The sequence below is a fragment of the Anomaloglossus baeobatrachus genome, chromosome 2 (assembly GCF_048569485.1).
Source record: "Anomaloglossus baeobatrachus isolate aAnoBae1 chromosome 2, aAnoBae1.hap1, whole genome shotgun sequence".
In the NCBI taxonomy this organism is placed as follows: domain Eukaryota; kingdom Metazoa; phylum Chordata; class Amphibia; order Anura; family Aromobatidae; genus Anomaloglossus; species Anomaloglossus baeobatrachus.
Window position 1 is genome coordinate 764,098,555 of NC_134354.1, and position 24,799 is coordinate 764,123,353.

At 46.6% G+C, this 24,799-nt stretch overlaps 1 protein-coding gene across 1 annotated transcript in view; it reads left to right on the forward strand.

Annotated features, from left to right (window-relative positions):
• MYO7A (myosin VIIA) overlaps positions 1-24,799 on the forward strand; it is a 136,549-nt gene that overhangs the window by 74,344 nt on the left and 37,406 nt on the right. Inside the window, 11 exon segments of the mRNA XM_075337501.1 lie at positions 96-223; positions 2,056-2,182; positions 3,125-3,244; positions 5,174-5,347; positions 5,527-5,754; positions 9,072-9,242; positions 9,414-9,531; positions 11,929-12,055; positions 17,195-17,364; positions 18,054-18,244; positions 24,366-24,490. Of these exon segments, the coding sequence (XP_075193616.1) occupies positions 96-223; positions 2,056-2,182; positions 3,125-3,244; positions 5,174-5,347; positions 5,527-5,754; positions 9,072-9,242; positions 9,414-9,531; positions 11,929-12,055; positions 17,195-17,364; positions 18,054-18,244; positions 24,366-24,490 (1,679 nt within the window).

Consider the following 24,799-nt stretch of genomic DNA (forward strand, 5'->3'; position numbering starts at 1 on the left):
AGGGCCAGGGGCCAAATAAGGCTGGAGACCCCCCCCATCCTGGAGACCTACAATGGCAGCTCATTCATCACTCCTTTATCATTGATTTTGCACAGGTCACTAAGAGACTCCACGACGGGGAGTCCACGCTGCAGGGTAACAGCATGCTGGAGGACCGGCCCACCTCCAACCTGGAGAAGCTCCACTTCATCATCGGGAACGGCATCCTGAGGCCGGCGCTACGGTCAGTGACAATCTTTTCTTCTCCAATCACATCCAAAGCTGCAGCAAAAAAAAACAACACCTTGCAAATCTGTAAAGTCTGTCATGAGTCCCATCCACAGAGGTGATGGGTTCACGGCGCCGCCTCATAAAGGGATCATTAATTTACAATATCCCTACCAATTAATAATGGATTAGCGCTGGCACCTGTAGCAGCTGTTGTGTGCACCTACCATCTGTGTGATTATAGTATCACTGTCAGCGCCCCGGCATTAATAAGTGATGGACATGGACGCCTTTACCTGCAGCTTACTGACACTTTATTTAATAAAAGACTATAACAAACTTTAAAGCGCTGATTCGCCCTCACTCATCACACACATACAATATTTACTGCAAATCACTCGCTTTACATCTCATCCCTTAACTGTGACTTAAAGCATAGGGGTATTTTTATTTAAATGCAGTTATTTGGGGCTAAAAATACTTTTTTCAATTTGGATTAATTAAAAAATTAGCAATTTTTGCCTTTTATAGGCTTTTTTCCCACTATTTATTGCTGGTTGCAGAATGAGTTAACTGAGGATCAATCAGTGAGCTTGTTCTGATTATTAAAATGTAATTTTTTATTTTTTTAGCAAACTTTTACTTAGCAGATTGGATGAAGGTTCAGGTCAACTTTGATCTGGTCGATTGTTATTAATCTATTCCTATCCTGAGTACCCCCCGGGGGGGGGACATCCAAATATTCCATTACGCTCCTTTATCGGGCCACTGCCTTATTTATCATTCACATGTGAATAAATTGATTTCCTGTTGATTTATTTTACAAAATGCGTTCATATTGCAAAATTCTGTTTTGACGTTTTTTACCCAATCATAAATAGGATTTCAATGGGCAGAACAGGCAATTTTATTGGATAGGAAAAGGTTACTAAAGCCGAGAGGAGCTCAGTATTAGATAAGAGGGATATAAAGGTCCTATCACAGATCGGATGGAAAGTTCAGGTCAACTTAATGTGGTCCATGGTTATTAATAAAGCTGGGAGGAGCTCAGTATTACATAAGAGATATCACAACAAGCTCACTGATGGATTCTTAGTTAGCTCATTCGTCAGCTAGCAATGTGCATGGAAACAAACAGCCTCCAAAGCCGAACCTTGCTATATTTTTAATGAAAACGCATTTTTTTTAACCCAAAATACAAAATGTCCATGTCTTTGTAGCTGGTCATACCCATGCAAGAGCTGTTGACTGGCAGACAGCAATTTACACTCAATGTCAGACTCCTCTAGGAGTGAAAAAGGATCAGGCGATTGATTCAATCTGTCCAACTTATATATTATATAGGCCCCCATTCACACTATTGGCTGACTTACATATAAAGTATATGGGGGCCTTTAAACACTTATGCATTTTCCCTAAAATGTCATTCTCCCCCATTCACTTGTATAGTACCATTCACAGCCTTTACCACTTTTTAGGATATCTCTAGAATAGGTTCCAACACTGGATTGAAGCTCCAGGACACACTGTGTGAAATCTCGTACACCCTCTAGTGGCCATTCTTGTGTACTACAGCTCAGCTCCTTTTATAATGAATGAAATCTGAGCCGCAGTACCTGTGAATGACCACTACACAGTGTACGGCGCTGTTCTGTCTCGATTCACTGTGTATATCCGGCCCCCGAGGGAGCTACAAAGGGCTGAACGGTGCGATTCTGCACGTTGGACCTCCACCAAACTGATATTAATGAACTAGCCTTATTATTAAAGTACTGGTATATCTTGTTATGAAAGATTTAATCCTTATATTAGATGACCTTTCATTTTTACTTTTTTCTGCCATCGCAGGGATGAAATCTATTGCCAAATCTCCAAGCAGCTTACCCAGAACCCCTCCAAAAGCAGCCATGCCCGAGGCTGGATCCTAATGTCTCTGTGTGTGGGATGTTTTGCACCCTCTGAGAAGTTTGTCAAGGTCAGTGTGCAAGAAATGCCATTATGCCCGCCATCGTCAGTGCGCAAGAAATGCCATTATGCCCGCCATCGTCAGTGCGCAAGAAATGCCATTATGCCTGCCATCGTCAGTGCGCAAGAGATGCCATTATGCCCGCCATCGTCAGTGCGCAAGAAATGCCATTATGCCCGTCATCGTCAGTGCGCAAGAAATGCCATTATGCCCGCCATCGTCAGTGCGCAAGAAATTCCATTATACCCGCCATTGTCAGTGCGCAAGAAATGCCATTATGCCCGCCATCGTCAGTGCGCAAGAAATTCCATTATACCCGCCATCGTCAGTGCGCAAGAAATGCCATTATGCCCGCCATCGTCAGTGCGCAAGAAATGCCATTATGCCCGCCATCGTCAGTGCGCAAGAAATGCCATTATGCCCGCCATCGTCAGTGTGCAAGAAATGCCATTATGCCCGCCATCGTCAGTGCGCAAGAAATCCCATTATGCCCGCCATCGTCAGTGCGCAAGAAATGCCATTATGCCCGCCATCGTCAGTGTGCAAGAAATGCCATTATGCCTGCCATTGTCAGTGCGCAAGAAATGCCATTATGCCCGCCATCGACATTGCCACATGCATAATTCCAGAGTGGGGGTCCTGGATGTGGAATGATTTTATTTGTTGGAAGGGTCCCTTGATGATAAACTGTCTGCTGTGGTAGGAACCCAACAATCGTCCGCAATCCATGGGGAAAGATGACGTTTCTTTGCAGAGCCCCTATAGGAGAAATTAAGTATTACACATAGTCCTGAACAACACAGAACAAGGGGGATTTTGCTTAGGAAATAGAAAATAGTGTATTAAGTGGCATAAAAGTGTATGCGGTGAGAGGAAATATCGCATATTAGGAAAAAATGTGAACGATAACGCAATAATACATATTTGTTACCGTCTATGTTATTTTTTCAGTACCTCAGAAACTTTATCAGTGGCGGACCCCCGGGATATGCTCCATATTGTGAAGAACGATTGAGAAGGACGTTCGGTAATGGCACCAGGACCCAGCCCCCCAGCTGGCTGGAGCTTCAGGTCAGTTGTGACAGATTTTACAGAAATATTTGGGCTATTTTTTTTTTTTTTCTTCAAGTGCGAAACTAAATAGTACTGTATATATCTATATATATATATATATATATATAGGGGCAGCACGGTGGCTCAGTGGTTAGCACTGCAGTCTTGTGGTGGCTCAGTGGTTAGCACTGCAGCCTTGCAGCGCTGGGGTCCTGGGTTCGAATCCCACCAAGGACAACATCTGCAAGGAAATTGTATGTTCTCCCAGTGTTTGCGTGGGTTTCCTCCGGGTTCTCCGGTTTCCTCCCACACTCCAAAGACATACAGATAGGGACTCTAGATTGTGAGCCCCAATGGAGACAGCGTTCCTGATGTATGTAAAGCGCTGCGGGATATGTTAGCGCTATATAAAAATAAAGATTTATTTTTGTATATATCTATATATATATCTATATATATATATATATATATATATATATAACTCTATATATATATATATATATATATATATATATATCTATATCTATATATATATATATATATATATATATATATATATATATCTCACATACACACACACACACACACACACACACACACACACACACACACACACAGTTGTGCTCAAGAGTTTACATACCCCAGCAGATGCTTTCTTAGCCTTTTTTCAGAGAATGATAGCGCAAAATCTTTTTTCCACACATGGTTAGTGGTCAGGTCAAGCCATTTATTGTCCCACCACTGTATTTTCTCTTTTTAAATCATAAAATTCAATGATATTTTATTGATATCCTGTGTGAGTGTGTGGGGTGTTAATAAAAAGCCGCTGTCAGAAATGGTTAGAATCTTAAACATCAGCAATCTGCGCTAGCTCTGATCGCTGCTGTTTGAAGAAAATGCTGGCTGTATAGCACAGCTGGCACCCACCATGTATGACTAGCTGCTGAGTTCATTACATACATTTGTGTGTGTGTATATTATGTATATACAGAGTGGTCCAAAAGTAGGTGGACACAAAATATTGAGGGAGATTTATCTGTGAAAACTGCATCTGAGAAACTGACTCAGTTGCCCTTAGCAACCAATCAGATTCCACCTTTCATTTTCCAGAGAGTCTCTGTTGCTAAGGGCAACTGAGTCAGTTTCACTTTACACCATGTTTGATAAATCTCCCCCTTCATAACCCTATTACACATACTGTCCACCTACTTAAGGACCACCCTGTATATAATTTTTTTTTCTCATTTCCGCAGGCCTTAAAGTGAATCTGTTGCCAGGTTTTTGCCACCTAATCTGAGAGCAGCATAATGTTGGGGCAGAGATCCTGATTCCAGCAATGTGTCACTTACTAGGCTGCTTAAGGCCCTGTCACACACACAGATAAATCTTTTGCAGATCTGTGGTTGCAGTGTAATCATGGACATATTGTTCCATTTGTACACAGCCACAAACCTGGCACTGATTGTCCACAATTTCACTGCAACCACAGATCTGCCAAAGATTTATCTGTCTGTGTAAAGTGGCCTTTAGGGTAATTTTGATAAAATCATCGTTTAATCATCAGTAGATTATCATTACAGGACTACTTGGCGTGCTGCAGGTAGTCCAGCATATTCATGAGCTCTGTATAATTGCTAGATCTGCAGCAGAGAAAACAGTGATTTTAGCAAAATGACAGCACACAGCTCAGTAAGTGACACATGGCTGGAATCAGGGTCTCCGTCTCTACATTATGCTGCTCTCAGATGGGGGAGCAAAAACCTGGTGACACATTCCCTTTAATGGCCAATCTGCAAAAAATACAACGGTAATGAGTTTTTCTTGGATCTGTTAAAAAAAGATGTGTAAATTTCCGCCAATAATATAATAGATATGGTATCGGGACGCGGGGGGACGTCCTGCTTTGTGGACTGTTTTATCTGTAATGTGTCCTGTTCTTCTCCCCAGGCCACCAAATCCAAAAAGCCGATCATGCTCCCTGTGACGTTCATGGATGGAACGACTAAGACCCTCCTGACGGATTCGGCCACCACAGCTAAGGAACTCTGCAACTCACTGGCCGACAAAGTCAACCTGAGGGACCGATTTGGGTTCTCCTTATACATAGCCCTGTTTGATAAGGTAGGACCTGCACTCCGGCCACTGTGAATGGGTAGCACTGATACTAATACCGCCATAGAGTATCGCATCACTACAGTGCGTGGATCTGGGCTAACTTTGCCTTATATATATGTTTTTGCCTTTTTGACGGTCCTGGAGGGGCTCTGGCTCTCATGTGGGATCTCTTCTGTGTCCACCAGGTGTCCTCGCTAGGCAGCGGGAACGACCACGTGATGGACGCCGTATCCCAATGCGAGCAGTACGCCAAGGAGCAGGGTGCACAGGAAAGGAACGCCCCCTGGAGGCTGTTTTTCAGGAAGGAAATTTTCACCCCATGGCACAATCCCACAGAAGACAATGTGGCAACCAATCTTATTTATCAGCAGATCGTGAGGGGGGTGAAGTTTGGTGAATACCGATGTGAAAAGGTGAGCGATGACCCTGTACACATCTTACATTGACTAGTAAAATGTTATATCTACAAGGACTTTTACCTTGAACGGTGTCTTTGTGATTTGATCCTATGATAACACTGCCTGTCATACGGACCGATTGCGGCAAAAAGCGCGTGGTGCCCACAACATGTGAACACAGCCTAAGTTGAAATTACTGAATCAGTTCACAGGATCCTTGTCCAGTGGCCACGTGTCACACGGAGGTTTTTACAAACATCGCTGACTGTTTTGGTGGTGACAGATCTGTTCAGACTACAGTCATGGCCAAAGGTTTTGAGAATGACACCAAAATGATATTTTCACATGATCTGTTGCCCTCTGGTGTTTAATTGTGTTTGTCTGATGATTGATTACATCACATACAGAAATATAATTGCAATCATATTATGAGACCAGAAGGTTCTATTGACAGTTAGAATGAGTTAATGCAGCAAGGCAATATTTGCAGTGTTGACCCTTCTTCTTCAGGACCTCTGCAATTCTCCCTGGCATGCTCTCAATCAACTTCTGGAGCAAATCCTGACTGATCGCTGTCCATTCTTGCATAAGCAATGCTTGCATTTTGCCAGAATTTGTTGGTTTTTGTTTGTCCACCCGTCTCTTGATGATTGCCCACAAGTTCTCAATGGGATTAAGATCTGGGGAGTTTCCAGGCCATGGACCCAAAATCTCTATGTTTTGTTCCATGAGCCATTTAGTGATCCCCTTTGCTTTATGGCAAGGTGCTCCATCATGCTGGAAAAGGCAGTGTTGGGCGCCTGCTCTTGGACAGTTGGGAGAAGTTGCTCTTGGAGGACATTCTGGTACCATTCTTTATTCATGGCTGTGTTTTTAGGCAAGACTGTGAGTGGTGCGATTCCCTTGGCTGAGAAGCAGCCCCACACATGAATGGTTTCAGGATGCTTAACAGTTGGCATGAGACAAGACTGGTGGTAGCGCTCACCTCTTCTTCTCCTAATAAGCTGTTTTCCAGATGTCCCAAACAATCGAAAAGGGGATTCATCTGAGGAAATGACTTTACCCCAGTCCTCAGCAGTCCACTCCCTGTACCTTTTGCAGAATATCAGTCGGTCCCTGATGTTTTTTCTGGAGAGAAGTGGCTTCTTTGCTGCCCTCCTTGAAACCAGGCCTTGCTCAAGCAGTCTCCGCCTCACAGTGCGTGCAGAAGCACTGACACCAGCCTGATGCCATTGCTGAGCTAGCTCGACACTGCTGGTAGTCCCATCCCGCAGCTGAAACAGTTTTAAGATACGTTACTGGCGTTTGCTGGTCCTTCTTGGGCGCCCTGGAGCCTTTTTGGCAACAATGGAAGCTCTCTCCTTGAAGTTCTTGATGATGCGATAGATTGTTGACTGAGGTGCAATCTTTGTAGCTGCGATACTCTTCCCTGTTAGGCCATTTTTGTGCAGAGCAATGATGGCTGCACGTGTTTCTTTAGCGATAACCATGGTTAACTGAAGAGAAACAATGATACCAAGCACCAGCCTCCTTTTAAAGTGTCCAGTGGTGTCATTCTTACTTAATCATGACTGATTGATCGCCAGCCCTGTCCTCATCAACACCCACACCTGTGTTAATGGAACAATCACTAAAACAATGTTAGCTGCTCCTTTTAAGGCAGGAAGCAATAATGTTGAAATGTGTTTTGGGGGTTCAAGTTCATTTTCTTAGCCAATATTGACTTTGCAAGTAATTGCTGTTAAGCTGATCACTCTTTATGAGATTCTGGAGTATATGCAAATTGCCATTAGAAAAACTTAAGCAGTAGACTTTGTAAAAATTAATATTTGTAGCATTCTAAAAACTTTTGGCCATGACTATACAGATCCTGACACTCTGTCTGATAACTTCTCTGATGTCTCTGATCAGCGCAGGCAGACTCAGGCGTTGACCAACAGATTGGTTGTTCATTGGCAAGCTAGTGAGAGTTAATCTCTGCTGGTCTGCTTGTGAGTCCCCTTTGATCACATGTTGTGGGGGAACCAATCACATCTGCTCTATTCCTATAAATGCTGGCTAGATCCTTCCTTCTATGCCAGCTATAGTTTATCTAAGCTGGTCTGGTGAGTTGTTGTGATCCAGACTAACTAGTAGTTCTAGTACTTGTTCCTGTGAGCAGTTGTGAAGTTAAGGCTGCTTTCACACCTCCGGTTTTAGCAGTGTGGCTAAATCCGGCTCTAAAACCTATGCAACGGATGCGACGAAAAAACCGCATCCTTTGCATAAGTTTTTACATGCGGCCCGTCCGGTTTTTGCCGCTTGTGGCACACTACTGAGCATGCGCAGTGCAAAAAACCGCATGCGGCGGCCGGATGCGTTTTTTGCCGCATTGTGCCGCATCCAGTGTCCATAGGCATGCATTGGAAAAAGCGCCGCATCGGCTAAATATGCCACATCCGGCAAAAACCGGACCGAACGCAAGGCCATGCGGCACAATCTGGCACTAATGAAAGTCTATGCGGAAAAAGCGCAACCGGCGGCAAAAAAAAACGGTTGCGTTTTTTCTACAAAGAACTGGATTGTGCCGCACAGCATAAACCGGATGTGTGAAAGCAGCCTAACTCTTATTGTCCTTGTTGCTGTCTTGCTGCTCTTGCTTTTCTCCTGAGTTTTTCATTGTTTGTTCCTGTGTGTGTACAGTGTGTCAGAGTTTAGGTTTTCCCCTGTGTGACTTTATCCGAGTTTCCATCTCACTCCTGTCCCTTCCTTCTCTGGTGGGAGGGGGAGAACAAATTAGTTCTGATCCAGGGAATATTCAGGCATGTGACTCAGGCATCTCCACCATCAGGGGTAACCCTAAGATTAGAGATACCCTAGTTACCCCTAGCATTAGGAACAGTATAGGAACCCTCGCTTTCCTACAGTCACATTATGACACCACGTCGGTATTTCGTGGGCACCATATGGGTGGCCTGCAAACCACCTCCTACCCATCGGAAACCATGGCTTCTCTTCTTTTGAATATCTGATCTGGCGCAATGTCATGTATGTGATACACCACAACAATAACTTCCTACAAATTGTAAGAAGTGCCTGAAATGATGGCAAGTAAGCAGATCTCAAGGCTCCCACTTGCCGGCCACAGAATACAGCCGCGGCTGTCAGACCAGGGTCCTTAACACGGAGGGTGGGGGTAGTAGTGTCCAAGTAGAGGATGAATAAGCCAAGATCCTGCATGGGTTATAGTCCTTATTAGTAATGTAATCCTCGGATTATGCTGTGATACTCAGAATGACTATTACATCATCCACGTGATTCCGTTTCGTAATGGATTCTCGCCCCGCCATTAGGAGGAAGATCTGGCGGAGCTGGCGTCTCAGCAGTACTATGTGGATTACGGGTCAGAGCTGATAATGGAAAGACTATTAAACCTTATACCGTCTTACATCCCGGACCGTGAGATCACGCCATCCAAAAACGTGGAGAAATGGGCCCAGTACATAATCGCGGCCCACAAGAAGGTGAGCCGGCCCCTGCTGAAATATGTAAATATATGCAAATACAGACCTCCATCCGCCCACCCCCACACATTTAGGGTTCGACAATCAATCATAATGCCTTAAAAAGAAACCTACAAAGGGCTATTCCCATCTTATAAAGTGATAACCGTGTCTGCCTTCCGCCCCTTGCAGGGTATTTACGCCCAGAAAAGATCAGATGCACAGAAGGTTAAGGAGAACGTGGTGGATTTTGCGCGGTTTAAGTGGCCTTTGCTGTTTTCTAGATTTTATGAGGCCTTTAAATTCTCCGGTAAGTAACCACATCTGCTTCATGCTACACTCAGCGTCCATTCTTCACCAATTATTAGCTTTGTTCATCTAAAAAGGTACAATTTTGTCACAGTCTTTATGACGCTTTTATGGTATAGAAAAAAATAAAAATAAATTTGGCATTCATCATTTTTGCGCTCAAATTTTACCCATATCGCTACTGTTCAAAGCGCAGAGGGAAGAGAAGTGGTATCAAGCCCTTGATTAAGGGGCACTTTGCACGTTGCGACATCGCTACTGCGATATCGTCGGGGTCAAATCGAAAGTGACGCACATCCGGCGCCAGTAACGACGTCGCAACGTGTAAAGCCTAGATGCACCGATAAACGATCGCAAAAGCGTCGAAAATCGGTGATCTGTGTAGTGTCGGTCATTTTCATAATGTCGCACGAATAGGAGATACAATGTTGTTCCTCGTTCCTGCGGCAGCACACATCGCTGTGTATGAAGCTGCAGGAGCGAGGAACATCTCCTTACCTGCCTCCATCGGCAATGAGGAAGGAAGGAGGTGGGCGGGATGTTTACGTCCCGCTCATCTCCGCCCCTCCGCTTGTATTGGACGTCTGCCGTGTGACGTCGCTGTGACGCCGCACGACCAGCCCCCTTAGGAAGGAGGTGGGTCGCCGGCCAGAGCGACGTCGCAGGGCAGGTAAGTGCATGTGAAGCTGCCGTAGCGATAATGTTCGCTACGGCAGCTATCACAAGATATCGAAATGTGCGACGGGGGCGGGACTATCGCGCTCGGCATCGCTATCATCGGTTAGTGATGTCGCAGCGTGCAAAGTACCCCTAAGTCCACCATACATACTCAGTTTTGACGCACAGACAGTGAGACATGCACTAAACTTATTAAGGGGTGTGCACCTCTTAAGAAATCTGGTTCATAACGCTCCTCCATACTTTAGGCCCCTTTCAGACGTCCGTGTTTCAGGTACGTGTGACATCATTTTTTAACATGGATACCACACAACCCTTGTTATTCTATGGTGTTTCACTCAGACCTTGTGGCCCCGCACGCACACACGGAGACGTTTTTTTCTCCGGCAGCACAGGTGTCACACGGATCGCACACTGATGTGATCCATGTGACATCAGTGTGACACGTACTGGAGAAAACACGTCTGTAAAATAAAATGACTTTTTATACTTACCTGTTTCCAGTGGTGCTGTCTTTGGCCTGCTGTCCCTTGCTTCCGATCCCCACTCATTATGCGCATGCATATTCACTGCGCCATCACAGGTGAGTATCCAGCGAGCAGTGTGTGTTCAGTGACGTAACTGGTTCATCGAAGTATCTAATGAACTCGGATGACCTCCTGACGACACCTCCACAACACTCGCGCTACCTCGATTGTTGTGTCGCTGACTTCACGGGCTCATCAGAGTGGGACTTCGATGAATCCTTGATGTTACTGCTGTGACACCCATGGTAGCGCAGGTGTTGTCAGGAGGTCATCCGAGTTCTTTGCAGCAGTAACATCAAAGGTTTATCGAAGTCGCACTCTGATGAACCCATGAAGTCAGCGATGCGACACTCGAGGTAGCGCGGGTGTTGTGGGGGTGTCATCAGAAGGTCATCCGAGTTCATTGGATACTCCGATGAACCCGTGACGTCACTACACACACACTGCTTGCTGGATACTCACATGTCTCTAGCGACGCTGTTCCTGCGATGCTGCTGCTTTCAGGTCTGGTCCAATGAATATGCATGAGTATAATGAGCAGGCCTGGAAGCTGGAGACAGCAGCGCCAAAGACTGCACCGCTGGAGACAGGTGAATATAGAAAATAATTTTATTTCAAAAACACGTGTTTTCTCCGGTATGTGTCACACTCATGTCACATATATGCAAACACAGATGTCACATGTATGACACATATGACCATACTGACGTGTGTGGCTTGTACCTGACACGGACATCTGAAAGGGGCCTTAATGACAGTCCAACTTAATCTCCACTATAATTTTAAATATTAAAGTTCTTGCAGCCACCACCAGGGGGAGCTTTCTGTATACAATGTACACACTGAACTCAATAATCACTCAGTATTCAGTGAGCTCCCTCTAGTGGTGGCTCCTGCAACGTCAACATTTTATATTAACACTTTCTGCCTCTTTTTATCCTTGGTGTTTCACTTCGTCGCCTTATTCATGATCTTTGCTTTTAGTCATCATTTACAGTAGATTGAAAAATGTTTACTGTTTATCCCAAGGCAGAAAACCCTTAGATAAAGCCTTATACTGCTCACAGCTGAGGCTTTGTGACAATTGTATTCCGTCTGGACAATCTGGGGATATAACTACATGAAGTACATGTAAATGACGCTGATGATTTGGGGAACCTGCTACATATTACGTATCCTCTTGTTATTTTCAGGTCCGAGCCTTCCCAAGAATGACGTGATTGTGGCTGTTAACTGGACGGGGGTCTACTTTGTGGATGAGCAAGAGCAGGTTCTCCTGGAGCTGTCCTTCCCTGAGATCACAGCCGTGTCCAGCAGCAGGTACGTGCAAAAATAGGAAAAGGAGATGCAATCCGCTCACCTGCCGGGTGCACGATCCAAGGAATCCAAGAAGAAATGGTCCAAACAACGTGCATAAAATGCAAAAATATTCATTGGTCCATAAAAACAAGGTGAATAGGCCAAAAGGGTATAAAGGCATAAAAAATGCCTCTGTACCCCTACATGGACTAACATGGACTTCTGAGTGCCGATCCCTTTATTGGACTAAATGAAAAATAGTATTATTAAGATATTATTATACCTAAAGACATCAATGGATACTGAAAAAAAAATATACACTGCCTCTGCATCGTTTACTGTTGCAGGACATCTCTATGAGTGGCCATCTCTCCATGGGCAGAGTAAGCGGGACTCACAGGCTTTTTCTATGAGTGCGTGAGGAGGAGCAGGACTCACAGACTCTCTTTATGGGGTGAGGAAGAGTAATCAGGACTCACAGGCTTTCTCTATGGATGAGGAAGAGTAGTCAGGACTCACAGGCTTTCTCTATGGATGAGAAAGAGTAATCAGGACTCACAGGCTTTCTCTATGAGTGGGAGGAGGAAGCAGGACTCACAGGCTTTCTCTATGAATGGGCGGAGATAGCAGTACTCACAAGCTTTCTCTATGAATGAGCGGAGATAGCAGGACTCACAAGCTTTCTCTATGAATGAGCGGAGATAGCAGGACTCACAAGCTTTCTCTATGAATGGGTGGAGATAGCAGGACTCACAGGCTTTCTCTATGAATGGGCGGAGATAGCAGTACTCACAAGCTTTCTCTATGAATGGGCGGAGATAGCAGTACTCACAAGCTTTCTCTATGAATGAGCGGAGATAGCAGGACTCACAAGCTTTCTCTATGAATGAGCGGAGATAGCAGGACTCACAAGCTTTCTCTATGAATGGGCGGAGATAGCAGGACTCACAGGCTTTCTCTATGAATGGGTGGAGATAGCAGGACTCACAGGCTTTCTCTATGAGTGGGTGGAGATAGAAGGACTCACAGGCTTTCTCTATGAATGGGCGGAGATAGCAGGACTCACAGGCTTTCTCTATGAGTGGGTGGAGATAGAAGGACTCACAGGCTTTCTCTATGAATGGGTGGAAATAGCAGGACTCACAGGCTTTCTCTATGAGAGGGTGGAGGAAGCAGGGCTCACAGGCTTTCTCTATGAGTGGGAGGAGGAAGCAGGACTCACAGGCTTTCTCTGAGTAGGTGGAGGAAGCAGGACTCACAGGCTTTCTCTGAGTGGGAGGAGGAAGCAGGGCTCACAGGCTTTCTCTATGAGTGGACGGAGATAGCAGGACTCACAGGCTTTCTCTATTAGTGGGCGGAGATATCAAGACTCACAGCCTTTTTCTATGAGTGGGCGGAGATAGAAGGACTGACAGGCTTTCTCTATGAATGGTCAAGGAAAGCCACAGCCGCACCATGATTTACCAGAAAAACATGTGACAATATAGTGCAACCATAGTGTTCACAAAAACTGGATGGGGACTAGGACAAGTCGTTTATACTTATGTAATAACCAGGAGAAAAGCACGACCGAAGTCCAAGGTATTGAGGTGAAAAAACTTTATTAAAGGGGATAGGTGCAGAGCGGCACAGAACAAGTGTGGACACAAGCAGATGATCACTGAAAATTATTGATAATACCCAACAGCTGACAGACCATTATCACTCCATACATATGGTATATAACGAATACACATGAAACTACCATTTACAGTTAGGTCCAGAAATATATGGACAGTGACACAAGTTTTGTTATTTTAGCTGTTTATTAAAACATGTTCAGAAATACAATTATATATATAATATGGGCTGAAAGTGCACACTCCCAGCTGCAATATGAGAGTTTTCACATCCAAATCGGAGAAAGGGTTTAGGAATCATAGCTCTGTAATGCATAGCCTCCTCTTTTTCAAGGGACCAAAAGTAATTGGACAAGGGACTCTAAGGGCTGCAATTAACTCTGAAGGCGTCTCCCTCGTTAACCTGTAATCAATGAAGTAGTTAAAAGGTCTGGGGTTGATTACTGGAATGTGGTTTTGCATTTGGAAGCTGTTGCTGTGACCAGACAACATGCGGTCTAAGGAACTCTCAATTGAGGTGAAGCAGAACATCCTGAGGCTGAAAAAAAAGAAAAAATCCATCAGAGAGATAGCAGACATGCTTGGAGTAGCAAAATCAACAGTCGGGTACATTCTGAGGAAAAAGGAATAGACTGGTGAGCTTGGGAACTCAAAAAGGCCTGGGCGTCCACGGATGACAACAGTGGTGGATGATCGCCGCATACTTTCTTTGGTGAAGAAGAACCCGTTCACAACATCAACTGAAGTCCAGAACACTCTCAGTGAAGTAGGTGTATCTGTCTCTAAGTCAACAGTAAAGAGAAGACTCCATGAAAGTAAATACAAAGGGTTCACATCTAGATGCAAACCATTCATCAATTCCAAAAATAGACAGGCCAGAGTTACATTTGCTGAAAAACACCTCATGAAGCCAGCTCAGTTCTGGAAAAGTATTCTATGGACAGATGAGACCAAGATCAACCTGTACCAGAATGATAGGAAGAAAAAAGTTTGGAGAAGAAAGGGAACGGCACATGATCCAAGGCACACCACATCCTCTGTAAAACATGGTGGAGGCAACGTGATGGCATGGGCATGCATGGCTTTCAATGGCACTGGGTCACTTGTGTTTATTGATGACATAACAGCAGACAAGAGTAGCCGGATGAATTCTGAAGTGTACCGGGATATACTTTCAGCCCAGATTCAGCCAAATGCCGCAAAGTTGATCGGACGGCGCTTCATAGTACAGATGGACAATGACCCCAAGCATACAGCCAAAGCTACCCAGGAGTTCATGAGTGCAAAAAAGTGGAACATTCTGCAATGGCCAAGTCAATCACCAGATCTTAACCCAATTGAGCATGCATTTCACTTGCTCAAATCCAGACTTAAGACGGAAAGACCCACAAACAAGCAAGACCTGAAGGCTGCGGCTGTAAAGGCCTGGCAAAGCATTAAGAAGGAGGAAACCCAGCGTTTGGTGATGTCCATGGGTTCCAGACTTAAGGCAGTGATTGCCTCCAAAGGATTCGCAACAAAATATTGAAAATAAAAAATTTTTTTTTGTGTTTGGTTTATTTGTCCAATTATTTTTGACCTCCTAAAATGTGGAGTGTTTGTAAAGAAATGTGTACAATTCCTACAATTTCTATCAGATATTTTTGTTCAAACCTTCAAATTAAACGTTACAATCTGCAATTGAATTCTGTTGTAGAGGTTTCATTTCAAATCCAATGTGGTGGCATGCAGAGCCCAACTCGCGAAAATTGTGTCACTGTCCAAATATTTCTGGACCTAACTGTACATATATATGGTCACGATGTCAGCAATCCTCCAGGCAAAAATTGTAACAATGGACATCATGGAACAAGGGCCCCAATCTTAAATGAATTACCACCCATGTAAATCATGACAACAGTGCTGAAGAGCCCCCCCTGACGAAGGCTCTTCAGCCGAAACGGCCGTCGGGTAGGACACGGGCATTGTCTTGATCACCGCTCCCCTCCAGGTAACATGATATTTTGACTACTTAATTGTCTGTATGGCGTCTGGGGTGCCAGGGTCCCTCTCCCACCCTACACCCCACATAGTGTGCAAATTTTGCTCATAACTACAGTGCTGATTTTTCAGCATGCACTGTTGTCATGATTTACATGGGTGGTAATTCATTTAAGATTGGGGCCCTTGTTCCATGATGTCCATTGTTACAATTTTTGCCTGGAGGATTGCTGACATCATGACCATATATATGTAAATGGTAGTTTCATGTGTATTCGTTATATACCTTATGTATGGAGTGATAATGGTCTGTCAGCTGTTGGGTATTATCCCTAATTTTCAGTGATCATCTGCTTGTGTCCACACTTGTTCTGTGCCGCTCTGCACCTATCCCCTTTAATAAAGTTTTTTCACCTCAATACCTTGGACTTCGGTTTTGCTTTTCTCCTGGTTATTTCTCTGTGAATGGGCAGAGATACCAGGACTCACAGGCTTTCTGTTAGTGGGCAGAGATAGCAGTACTCACAGGCTTTCTCTATGAGAGGGCGGAGATAGCAGGACTCACAGGCTTTCTCTATGAGTGGGCGGAGATAGCAGGACTCACAGGCTTTCTCTGAGTGGGTAGGGAGCAGGACTCACAGGATTTCTCTATGAATGGGAGGAGGAAGCAGGACTCACAGGCTTTCTCTATGAGTGGGCGGAGATAGCAGGACTCACAGGCTTTCTCTATGAGTGGGCGGAGATAGCAGGACTCACAGGCTTTCTCTATGAATGGGCGGAGATAGCAGTACTCACAGGCTTTCTCTATGAATGGGCAGAGATACCAGGACTCACAGGCTTTCTCTATGAATGGGCAGAGATACCAGGACTCACAGGCTTTCTCTATGAGTGGGCGGAGATAGCAGGACTCACAGGCTTTCTCTGAGTGGGTAGGGAGCAGGACACACAGGATTTCTCTATTAGTGAGCGGAGATAGCAGGACTCACAGGCTTTCTCTATGAATGGGCAGAGATACCAGGACTCACAGGCTTTCTCTATGAATGGGCAGAGATACCAGGACTCACAGGCTTTCTCTATGAGTGGGCGGAGATAGCAGGACTCACAGGCTTTCTCTGAGTGGGTAGGGAGCAGGACACACAGGATTTCTCTATTAGTGGGCAAAAGAAACCGGACTCACAGGATTTCTCTGAGTGGGGCAGAAGAAGTAGTACTCGCAGGCTTTCTTTATGAGTGGGCAGAGTAGCAAGGACTGACAGGCTTTCTCTTTGAGAATACGGGGAAAGCACGATTCATATTTTTGCCATGACGTGCTTACAGCCGCTGCTCGCTGTGCACTGATTGGTGGCTGTACCCGCTCTGTTCACATCTCTATGACTGAAAGCCGGCATCTTCCAAGAGGAATAAAGTTAATTTTCTTCCAGTAGCCGCAGTTTCGGTAACGAGGTCGGGCAGTATTGTAATGCTGTTAACCTGCATATTAACCCCATATATTTTTGATGACAGAAGATGAAGCTGCATCCAGATTTGTTCTCTTACCTCCTTTGATTGCACTGTCCTATAGGGGAGGTAAGCTGCAGGGGCAGAGCTTCACCCTGGCCACTATTAAAAGCGACGAGTACACCTTCACCTCCAACAATGCTGAAGATATCCGAGATCTTGTGGTGACCTTCCTGGAAGGACTGAGAAAACGATCCAAGTACGTGGTGGCTCTTCAGGACAATCCAAACCCTGGTAAGGCGGGTTCCTTATGAATAAAGCCACCATCAATGTAATGCAGCGATGCTCTACCCCAGACAGACAATGAATATGTAGCCAGAAATAGCTAAAATACTGATTAAAGGGGTATTCCGTTGTAACAAGTTATCACCTATAAACCAAATAGGTGAGACCTGTGAGTTCCATGGTGTGTCCGACTACCAGACCCAGGAATTAGTGTTATCTGTTCTCCCCTGGTTTTACATTGGGCAAAAAAGGAGTTAAATGGAGCGTCATGTTGCTCATGCACTCTGCTGATCCATTTAGAGTCTATGGCACTGGACTATCTGAATCAGTGCCCGACTTACTGCAGGCCGCAAGTGCAACCTGATGCACTTTTCAACTCCTCTTGGCAGAAGTCTTGATGCCCACAGAGAATCAGGTGCCTGAGTTGATGATTTTATGGGGTTTATCATGATTGCAAAATGCATTTTTGGCAGTCAGCTCAAGGGACAGGCGAGTGGGACCACCAGGATTAGGAAAAGACTCAAAGAGACAGTGCCCATTATCATATTCTGGATGCCTAGTAATTACTTCAAGGGTCTGGTAAATAAACACATTATTAGGTTAAAACACAAAAATACAACAAATATTCCATTTCCATTCTATAAACATATCCGCCTATTTATTTTGATATTATATTCTTCTCTTTTGGCCATTTATAGCTGGAGAAGATTCCGGTTTCCTCAGTTTTATGAAGGGAGACCTGATCATCCTTGACCAGGACACTGGGGAGACCATCATGAATGCCGGCTGGGCCCATGGATATAACGAGAGGACAAAGCACAAAGGAGACTTTCCAACAGAGATTGTGTATGTCATGCCAAGCGTCACTAAACCCCCCTCGGAGGTTGTGGTAGGTTCTTCATAGTCTTCAATCCAACTGTGGTTTCTTCATTTCTTCCAGGTTTTTTTTTTTTTTAATAAAATGATGTTTCTTTGTCGCTCCTAATTGGGAGACCCAGACAATTGGGGTGTATAGCTATGCCTCCGGAGGCCACACAAAGTATTACACTAAAAGTGTAAAGCCCCTCCCCTTCAGCCTATACACCCCCCGTACTGCTACGGGCTCATCAGTTTTTATGCTTTGTGCGAAGGAGGTCAGACATCCACGCATAGCTCCACAGCTTAGTCAGCAGCAGCTGCTGACTATGTCGGATGGAAGAAAAGAGGGCCCATAACAGGGCCCCCAGCATGCTCCCTTCTCACCCCACTCTTGTCGGCGGTGTTGTTAAGGTTGAGGTATCCATTGCGGGTACGGAGGCTGGAGCCCACATGCTGCTTTCCTTCCCCATCCCTCAATTAGGGCTCTGGGTGAAGTGGGATCCCATCGGTCTCCAGGCACAGGAGACCGTGCTCCATCCACAGCTCCTGAGGACCCTGCTGGATAGGAGCCGAGTATCGTTCAGGGACATGGCCCTGCTACTTGGAGGTACTCTGTGTCCCCGTGGGGACCGCGCACAGCAACACTCCAGCATTGCTGGGTGTGCTAGTGCACCGGGGACAGCAGCGCTGGCTGCATTTGTGCCACTATACACTTCAGCGTCGCTGAGTGTGTTTGTGTCTTTCTTCCCGCCCCCAGCCCTACCAGTCAGAGGAAGGGCGGGACGCTGTACAGGACGGCAGCACTGAGGGCTGGAGCATGCTTTGCATACTCCACCCCCTCACTCTGCACAGTGGGGCACCAGTTCCCGCACTTTTCTGGGTCACGCCCACGGCTCCCTCCTCTCCCCAGGACGCTGGCAGCCATTCCTCTCTGCTCTGCTAACGCTGGAGAGGAGAGACAAGCTCAAAGAGACCCAGGCAGGAATTCTGGTGCCCACACAAACGCTTTGCGCAGGCGGTAAGCAGCACCTGTGGTGCTGGCCCCACTAGTGCAGAAGTGTATTTATAGTTTATATGATTATAGTCTATACTTTACACTGTTGATTTGTGGCTATATACCCTCCTGTATTGCTCAGAGGAGACAACAGCATGTCGTCCACAAATAGCAAGGGTGCCAAAGCACAGACTTACTATGCTGCCTGTGCAGCATGTACGGCTATACTGCCGGCAGGTTCCAATGACCCTCATTGTGTGCAATGCTCGGCCCCTGTGGCACTTTCTCAGCCAGAGCCTCTGCTAAGGGTGGCCCAGGGAGAACCACCTGTTGACACTGTCCAGGTGACAGGGACGGAGTTTGCAGTTTTTACTGAAAGACTTTCTGAGACTATGGCTAAGATATTAGAAGCCTTGCAGTCCAGGCCGGCATCTCAAGCCAGGGGCACTGTGGAATCATTGTCCCCTGGTTCCCCTCAGTGGGAACAGCAATGTCTTCCCGGGGTGTCCCATGGATCCCAGGGTGAGGTCTCTGACACAGACCGCAGCCCCAGACCGACTAAGCGAGCTCGCTGGGAAATCCCCTCGACCTCATCACATTGTTCAGGGTCTCAGAAGATGAAGCGGAGGTAGCTGATCAGGATTCTGATCCTGAGGCCGCTCTCAACCTTGATACTCCTGATGGGGACGCCATAGTGAATGATCTTATCGCGTCCATACATCAAATGTTGGATTTTTCTCCCTCGGCTCCTCCAGTGGAGGAGTCAGCCTCTCAGCAGGAGAAATTCCGTTTCAGGTTTCCCAAGCGTACAAGGAGTATGTTTCTGGACCACTCTGACTTCAGAGAGGCAGTCCAGAAACACAGAGCTTGTCCAGATAAGCGTTTTTCCAAGCGCCTTAAGGATACACGTTACCCTTTCCCCCCTGACGTGGTCAAGGGCTGGACTCAGTGTCCCAAGGTGGATCCTCCAATCTCCAGACTGGCGGCTAGATCCATAGTTGCAGTGGAAGATGGAGCTTCACTCAAGGATGCCACTGACAGACAGATGGAGCTCTGGTTGAAATCCATCTATGAAGCTATCGGCGCGTCTTTTGCTCCAGCATTCGCAGCCGTATGGGCACTCCAAGCTATCTCAGCTGGTCAGGCGCAAATTGACGCACTCACACGTACGTCTGCACCGCAGGTGGCGTCCATAACCTCTCAAACGTCGGCATTTGCGTCCTACGCTATTAATGCTGTCCTGGACTCTGCGACCCGTACGGCGGTTGCAGCCGTCAATTCGGTGGCAATACGCAGGGCCTTGTGGCTGCGGGAATGGAAGGCAGATTCGGCTTCCAAAAAGTGCTTAACTGGATTGCCATTTTCTGGCGACCGTTTGTTTGGTGAGAGATTGGATGAAATCATCAAACAATCCAAGGGAAAGGAAACATCCTTACCCCAGGCCAAACCAAAAACACCCCAACAGAGGAGGGGACAGTCGAGGTTTCGGTCCTTTCGGGGTACGGGCAGGTCCCAATTCTCCTCGTCCAAAAGGCCTCAGAAGGATCAGAGGAACTCCGACGCATGGCGGTCTAAATCACGCCCTAAAAAGACCGCCGGAGGTGCCGCTACCAAGGCGGCTTCCTCATGACTTACGGCCTCCTCACACCGCATCCTCGGTCGGTGGCAGGCTCTCCCGCTTTTGCGACACCTGGCTGCCACAAGTAAAAGACCGTTGGGTGAGAGACATTTTGTCTCACGGTTACAGGATAGAGTTCAGCTCTCGTCCTCCGACTCGATTCTTCAGAACATCTCCGCCTCCCGAGCGAGCCGAGGCTCTTCTGCAGGCGGTGGGCATTCTGAAGGCAGAAGGAGTGGTGGTCCCGGTTCCTCTTCAGCAACAGGGTCACGGTTTCTACTCCAACCTGTTTGTGGTTCCAAAGAAGGACGGGTCCTTCCGTCCTGTTTTGGACCTAAAACTGCTCAACAAACACGTAAGGACCAGGCGGTTCCGGATGGAATCCCTCCGCTCCGTCATCGCCTCAATGTCCCAAGGAGATTTCCTAGCATCGATCGATATCAAGGATGCTTATCTCCACGTACCAATTGCTCCAGAGCATCAGCGCTTCTTGCGCTTCGCCATAGGAGACGAACACCTTCAGTTCGCGGCACTGCCGTTCGGCCTGGCGACAGCCCCAAGGGTTTTCACCAAGGTCATGGCTACAGTATTTGCGGTCCTCCACTCTCAGGGTCACTCAGTGATACCTTACTTAGACGATCTGCTGGTCAAGGCACCCTCTCAAGAGGCATGCCAACACAGCCTCAACGTTACTCTGGAGATTCTCCAGAGTTTCGAGTGGATCATCAATTTTCCAAAGTCAAATCTGACACCGGTCCAATCACTGACATATCTTGGCATGGAGTTTCATACTCTTCCAGCGATAGTGAAGCTTCCGCTGGACAAACAGCGTTCACTACAGACAGGGGTACAATCTCTCCTTCAAGGTCGGTCACACCCCTTGAGGCGCCTCATGCACTTCCTGGGGAAGATGGTGGCAGCAATGGAAGCAGTTCCTTTCGCGCAGTTTCACCTGCGTCCTCTTCAATGGGACATCCTACGCAAGTGGGACAGGAGGCCGACGTCCCTAGACAGGAACGTCTCCCTCTCTCAAGCAACCAAAGCTTCCCTTCGGTGGTGGCTTCTTCCCACCTCATTATCGAAAGGAAAATCCTTCCTACCCCCATCCTGGGCGGTGGTCACGACAGACGCGAGCCTGTCAGGGTGGGGAGCAGTTTTTCTCCACCACAGGGCTCAGGGTACGTGGACTCAGCAAGAGTCCTCACTTCAGATCAATGTTCTGGAGATCAGGGCAGTGTATCTTGCCCTAAAAGCGTTCCAGCAGTGGCTGGAAGGCAAGCAGATCCGAATTCAGTCGGACAACTCCACAGCGGTGGCTTACATCAACCACCAAGGTGGGACACGCAGTCGGCAAGCCTTCCAGGAAGTCCGGAGGATTCTGCTGTGGGTGGAAGCCACAGCATCCACCATATCCGCAGTTCACATCCCGGGCGTAGAAAACTGGGAAGCAGACTTTCTCAGTCGCCAGGGCATGGACGCAGGGGAATGGTCCCTTCACCCGGACGTGTTTCAGGAGATCTGTTGCCGCTGGGGGATGCCGGACGTCGACCTAATGGCGTCACGGCACAACAACAAGGTCCCAACATTCATGGCTCGATCTCAAGATCACAGAGCTCTGGCGGCAGACGCCTTAGTTCAGGATTGGTCGCAGTTTCAGCTTCCTTATGTGTTTCCTCCTCTGGCTCTGTTGCCCAGAGTGTTACGCAAGATAAGGGCCGACTGCCGCCGCGCCATCCTCGTCGCTCCAGACTGGCCGAGGAGGTCGTGGTACCCGGATCTGTGGCATCTCACGGTCGGCCAACCGTGGGCACTGCCAGACCGACCAGATTTGCTATCTCAAGGGCCGTTTTTCCATCTGAATTCTGCGGCCCTCAACCTGACTGTGTGGCCATTGAGTCCTGGATCCTAGCGTCTTCAGGATTATCTCAAGAGGTCATTGCCACTATGAGACAGGCTAGGAAACCAACGTCCGCCAAGATTTCCTCCCTAAGGTGGTATCCCCTTTTCATCTCAATCAGGACATCTCCTTACCCTCGTTTTGTCCTCATCCAGTTCACCAATGTGAAAAGGATTTGCACTTGTTAGATCTGGTGAGAGCACTCAGACTCTACATTTCTCGTACGGCGCCCCTGCGCCGCTCCGATGCACTCTTTGTCCTTGTCGCTGGCCAGCGTAAAGGGACACAAGCTTCCAAATCAACCCTGGCTCGGTGGATCAAGGAACCAATTCTCAAAGCTTACCGTTCCTCGGGGCTTCCGGTTCCCTCAGGACTGAAGGCCCATTCTACCAGGGCCGTGGGAGCGTCCTGGGCTTTGCGACACCAGGCTACGGCTCTGCAGGTGTGTCAGGCAGCTACCTGGTCGAGCCTGCACACTTTCACGAAACACTATCAGGTGCATACCTATGCTTCGGCAGATGCCAGCCTAGGTAGGCGAGTCCTTCAGGCGGCAGTTGCCCACCTGTAGGACGGAGCCGTTACGGCTCTATTATGAGGTATTATTTACCCACCCAGGGACTGCTTTTGGACGTCCCAATTGTCTGGGTCTCCCAATTAGGAGCGACAAAGAAGAAGGGAATTTTGTTTACTTACCGTAAATTCCTCTTCTTCTAGCTCCAATTGGGAGACCCAGCACCCGCCCCTGTTTTTGTATACACATGTTGTTCATGTTAAATGGTTTCAGTTCTCCGATATTCCTTCGGATTGAATTTACTTTAAACCAGTTTATAATTTTTTCCTCCTTCTGGCTTTTGCACCAAAACTGATGAGCCCGTAGCAGCACGGGGGGTGTATAGGCTGAAGGGGAGGGGCGTTACACTTTTAGTGTAATACTTTGTGTGGCCTCCGGAGGCATAGCTATACACCCCAATTGTCTGGGTCTCCCAATTGGAGCTAGAAGAAAAGGAATTTACGGTAAGTAAACAAAATTCCCTTCTTCTTCAGCAAAAACATTAAAACAAATGTAAAAACAAGTCTATAGTCATTTTTATTTACTGTTGGGCATTTGGCATGTGTTAGGTGCCCATTACGGTCCTCTTAAGAGTCCATTAAATTCCTATGCAAAAAAAAGATTAAAGCGAATGTGCCATCAGAAAATAACATACTATAAGCATATTTCTTTAGTTTAAGGTGTTTTTGTACATTTTTTTGTTACTGTTCACATAAAAAAATTCTGTTATTGTACTTTTTTCTACTAGAGGAAGTACAGTTGGCTGACACTTTCTGTTTTCTGCAACTCACTTGTCAGCTTTGTCGTATAGACTGAGACAGGATGAACAGAGACATCTCATTATCATTAGAGCGGTAGAGGGGTTTTCCAGGACTTTATTTGTGATCAATCATTTTGGATAGATCATCAATATTATATTGGTGGGGTTTTGACACGCGGCACTAGCTGTTTGCTACTGTCACAGTGCAGGAATACAGAAAGCTCAGCTTCCTGCACTGTGTAGACTAAGTAGTATAAGCATCACATGTACTGTGTATTGTAGATTGGGAATGTGACTAGTCACTGGTCCTGAAAACCATTTTCTCTTGTCCAGACACTGGTGACGATGACCCCAGACCAGAAGCAGGACGTGGTGCGGACAGTGCAGATGACGACCGTGGAGCAGGAGGAGAAGGTGAAGCCGTACACTCTGGAGGAATTCTCCTATGATTACTTCAGGTTAGGAAGTCGCACTACACCCAGGGTATGTCTGGCACAACTCATTGATTTCTGATGTTTTACATAAGACTAAATGACAACTTCAGCTCTTACATTTCGCATTTCATGCCTCTTATCATCGAATTGTTGCGGGGAGTGATGGTACCGCAGTTAAGTGCCAGTCACAGCAAGTGCAACGCTAGAGCCAACCATGCAATCCCTGTAACATTGCAAGTTTATGTCACTGGTATCGATAGCGCTGGTCGGATCAGTATCTAACTATGAATAAAGGGTATTTCAGAGTCCTCCCCCCCCCATAATACTGCTACT